Genomic DNA, 5,000 nt, shown 5'->3' with positions numbered 1-5,000 from the left:
TCTGCCCCTGTGAAGACTGTCTCTTCTGTTCCGTCTGGGAGATATGATGGAGCATCTGTGTCTCTGTCTCCTCTGTCCACTCAGACAACCGGTTCTACCACGCTAGTCTAACCTTCTGTTCCAGGAGTGGACCTCAGTTCACTGTGTCCATCAGGGAGGCTGGTGGAGGTAGAAATCGGAGGACGGGCTCATTTCATTCTGCACGTGTTTGATACCGTTCCTCATTCCATTCCCCATCATTCCAGTGAGCCTGTCCTCTGATTTCTACCTGTTGCTGTGTGTCTGTTGCTGTGTGTCTGTGAACTGTGAATTGATATTGATATTGTTTGATGGTTGTGTTGTTGAGGAGATTCATGTCCTTGTATCCTGTATGTTGTGTAAATGACCATTAAAATGTGATTAGATCTGGTTTGAAAGCTCCATCTGTTAGTGGTGTGTGTAGGTATGTGTTCTTCCTGGGCCTGTGTGTGTGTGTTCCTGTGTGTGTGTGTTCCTGTGTGTGTGTGTGTGTTGCTGTGTGTGTCTGAACGGTACATCTGTTGTTGATGTGTGTGTTGCTGTGTGTGTGTGTGTGTGTGTGTGTGTGTGTGTGTGTGTGTGTGTGTGTGTGTGTGTGTGTGTGTGTGTGTGTGTGTGTTGCTGTGTGTCTGATGGCTGTGTCTGTCCGTGGTGTGTGTAGGTACGTCTTCTTCCTGGACCCCTGCAACATTGACATCGTCCAGAGAAAGATCAGGTCCATGGCTCTGTGTGTGTCTCTCTGTCCCGACGAGGAACTCAACTCCTACCAGGACCTCAAGAAGTTCGCCATGCAGAACGGTGAGCAGACACACACACACACACACACACACACACACACATACACACACACACAGCAACACACACAGCAACACACACACACCACGGACAGACGCAGCTATCAGCGAACAGCAACACACACACACACACACACACACACACACACACCCCTCACGTCTCACTGTGTGGTCACAGACTAATGTTCACCCAGGGGAGGCTGGCGGAGGTAGAAATCGGAGGACAGGCTCATTGTAATGCATGGAATGAGGATTGGTATCAAACACACGTGTGTTTGGAACCATTCCTCACTCCGTTCCATGTATTACAATGAGCCCGTCCTCCGATTTCTACCTCCGCCAGCCTCCCCTGGGTGACGTGAGAGAGCTTCCCGGAGCAGAAGGTCATCGCTGCTCCAGATGTCTCCATCACGTCATCGTGAATCATTGACTACTGTCTCCTAAAGCCACACACACACACACACACACACACACACACACACACACTCTGTCCTCACAGACAAACAGAGACCTGCCTGTGAGCCAGTGTGCCATCCTGCGTTCACACTGGCCTTTTATTCACCACCACTGTACACACACACACACACACACACACACACACACACACATATACACACACGTGTGCTTACACACACATGCACGCACACACACACACACGTGCCTGCACGCACGCACGCACGCACGCACACACACACACACACATATACACACACGTGTGCCTACACACACACACATATACACACACACACACACATATACACACACACGTGCCTACACACACACACACACACACACACACACACGTGCCTACACACGCACGCACACACACACACACACACACACACACACACACACACACATACACATGGGGATGGATACAGAGACACACACACATACACACACACCTGCACCCCCCCCCCCCCCACACACACACACACACACACAACAGTTTGGCACCACGGCCGCATGTGGTGGGAGATCTAGATGAACAAAGAGAGAATTCAGCCCAGTGCCAGGACCACCGTCTGGAAGGAGACTATTGTCCCTGCCACCCGTGTGTGTGTGTGTGTGTGTGTCTGTGTGTGTATCTGTCTCTGTGTGTGTGTGTATGTCTCTGTGTGTGTGTGTCCCTGTCTGTGTGTCCCTGTGTGTGTCTCTGTGTGTGTCTGTGTGTGTGTGTGTGTGTGTGTGTGTGTGTGTATGTCTCTGTGTGTGTGTGTATGTGTGTCTCTGCGTGTATGTGACTAACCTTCTCTCTCTCTTTGAGATATAAGACTTTAGAGACTAGTAGAGATTATATGAACATAAAACGCTGAGTGGTATCAGTGGAGGAAGTCCCAGCTGTAAGTTTGTGAAGCAGCTTTGGTGAAAAGGTCTTTGTATTGAATTACAGCACTGAGAGACTCGACTCAGAGACGGTGACTGTGATGTATCTGTGTGCTTCGGTTTCCCATGTCTAACTCCTCTCTCCTCCTCTCTCTCTCTCTCTCTCTCTCTCTCTCTCTCCCTCTCTCTCTCTCATCCTTATCTCTCTCTCTCCCCCCGCTCCCCCCCCCCCCCCCCCCCCCCTCTCTCTCTCTCCCAGGGTCAGAGTTGTGTTCCTATGAGCTGGCTGGTCATAAGTACCCTGGTCTTCCTGACAGGTTCACCAAATGTCCCAAGCTGCCTGTCCCACCAAGGTAGGAGGGGCCATACACTAGGGCTGTGTCCCAATCGTCTTAGATAGCCTCCTCTCCTCTCCTCCTCCAGTACCTGATGTTAAAGGACTGGTCCTGGAGGAAAGGAAACTATCTCAGCCTATTGGAATGCAGCCTCGGTCGCATCAACACCTATTGTTTTGTTCTTCGATCCTTCAATCACGCGTTGTTTTGATGAACCCTGCCTCATATCAACCTTTGACCTTCCCCCACTCCCTCCCCGCTCCCCCCCTCCCTCCCTCCCTCCCTCCCTCCCTCCCTCCCTCCTCCCCCCCTCCCTCCCTCCCTCCCCCCCACAGTAAGTCCTTGCCGGTATTTAACCGCTGCACGCCGGTGGACATCTCCTGCTACGCCAAGTTCGCGGAGGCGGTGGTGACCTTCGTCAGCGACAACAGCGTCCTCCACAGGCTCATCGCCGGGGTCGCCGCCAGCAAGGAGATCATCCTGGGCCTCTGCCTGCTGGCGCTAGGTGATGACATCACACTCACGGGACGGCTGTATGGCGGCCATGTTGAAAAGTGAAAATGTTAGGATTAGGGTTTGGTCTGGGGTTAGGGTTCAGATTGGGGTTTTGGCTGGGGTTAGGGTTGGAGCTTGTGTTAGGGCTGGGGCTAAGGCTAGGGTTAGGGCTAGGATTAGTGCTGGGGCTAGGGTTAGGGTTGCAGTTTGGGTTTGAAACGATCTCCTATTGTCTCCTCAAACATAGCAGGGAATGGTTGACATCATCAGCTGACTGAGTCAGGCTGGCCATTGTACAGTACTGGTGGGGCCACAAGGCCAGTAGAGACCAGTAGAGACCAGTAGAGACCAGCCCTGTATGCCTGCTGCCGCTTGCTGCTGATGTGTCTGTATCGCTACCGTACGGTCAGACTCAGCTCACTGACACTTACCGAAGGTCGACCGTCAGTGACGGAGAAACAACAGAGAAACAGCAGAGCTGGGAGTCTCTCCCCTGAGGCTGGACTGGTCTGGGTGTCAGTGTGTTCTCTGGGAGTCTCTCCCCTGAGGCTGGACTGGTCTGGGTGTCAGTGTGTTCTCTGGGAGGTAGAGGACATGACGGTGTGTGTTCTGATCAGTGTGTCCTCTGTGGGAGGAGAGACAGCTCCCAGTAAAGGGCGTGTGATTGAAGCGTCTGGGAGTTACTGCTGGTACGCTGGGTTAGTGTAGGGTGGAGGTCACAGGATCTTGGAGGACATCTTGGAGGACATGCTGGTTTGCGTGGGACAATGCTGCACCTAAACGTGCTCATTCAAGGTCAGCTTTGCGTTTTTGTGTTTTTGCTTCCATTTGGTTAAGGTTAGGATTAGGTTGGCTGGAGTGTGTGTGTGTGCCTGTGTGTGCGTGTGTGTGCGTGTGTGTGTGTGTGTGCCTGTGTGTGTGTGATGTTGTGTCCTGTGTGTGTGTGCCTGTGTGTGTGTGCCTGTGTGTGTGCCTGTGTGTGTGTATGTGTGACGTTGTGTCCTGTGTGTTGCAGTTCTCTCCATGGTCCTGATGATCATCATTCGCTACATCTCTGCTGTCCTCGTCTGGATCCTGACTGGCCTTGTGGTGCTGGGCTCCCTGGGTGAGGTCACTTCCTGTTTATCCACCTCCTGTGTATCCACTTCCTGTGTATCCACTTCCTGGCTTCGCTCAGTAAAGTCTTTCTAGTCTATTCTACCCAACATTGTGTGTCTCTGTGTGTCTACGGTGAGCGTGAGTGACCAAAAAGGTGGCGTCTCTCTGTCCCCAGCCGGCACCAGTGTTCTGTGGTGGCTCTACATTGACCACCGGTTAACCGCCAACGAGACCAGCGCTAAAGACGCTAAGGAAGCGCAAGACGCTAACGATGAAGTGGAGGAGACCAGGGACAGCGCCCAGGCCCTGCTGGTGTACGCCATCGCAGCCACGGTCTTCACAGTGAGTACTGGGTTAGAGGCCGGCGGCGGTAGAAATCGGAGGACGTATTACCCGTTGTAATGAACGGAATGAGGAACGAGGAATCAAACACGTTCCCTGCATTATAACGAGCCCCGTCCTCCGGTTTCTACCTCCAACAGCCTCCCTGGTGTGTGAGAGGGGAGATGAGCTCGCTCTCTCTTCTCTCCGACTTTTCCTCGGAAATATCGATTGTTTTAGAATTTGATTTGACTGAGAGAAAGGGAGCGTGATGTTAAGTCTGAATCAATCCCAATTCCAGGTTAATTGGTTTCTCGCTTCAATCTACACTGTCTCTCTTCAACTCTCTCCCTCTCCCTCCCCCCTCTCTCCCCCCTCCCCCCCCCCCAGGTGATCCTGCTGTTATTGATGATGTTCATGCGTAAACGGGTGGCTTTGACCATCGCCCTGTTCCACGTGGCGGGGGAAGGTGTTCATCCACCTGCCCCTCCTCACCCTGCAGCCCTTCTGCACCTTCCTGGCCCTGCTGGTCTTCTGGGTGTACTGGGTCCTGGTGCTGCTCTTCCTAGGGACCACTGGTGAGGGGGGGGGGGCTATGCTACGCTAAGACATG

The 5,000-nt window shown here is 52.9% G+C and overlaps 1 protein-coding gene across 1 annotated transcript in view; it reads left to right on the top strand.

Annotated features, from left to right (window-relative positions):
- The window catches only part of slc44a1b (solute carrier family 44 member 1b), a 17,637-nt gene that overhangs the window by 6,380 nt on the left and 6,257 nt on the right, over positions 1-5,000 (top strand). Inside the window, 7 exon segments of the mRNA XM_083685574.1 lie at positions 680-816; positions 2,398-2,491; positions 2,809-2,978; positions 3,984-4,073; positions 4,242-4,408; positions 4,778-4,849; positions 4,851-4,965. Coding sequence (XP_083541700.1) covers positions 680-816; positions 2,398-2,491; positions 2,809-2,978; positions 3,984-4,073; positions 4,242-4,408; positions 4,778-4,849; positions 4,851-4,965 — 845 coding nt within the window.

This window comes from Argentina silus (genome assembly GCF_951799395.1).
Source record: "Argentina silus genome assembly, chromosome: 15".
In the NCBI taxonomy this organism is placed as follows: domain Eukaryota; kingdom Metazoa; phylum Chordata; class Actinopteri; order Argentiniformes; family Argentinidae; genus Argentina; species Argentina silus.
This window is presented reverse-complemented; position numbering and strand designations above follow the sequence as displayed.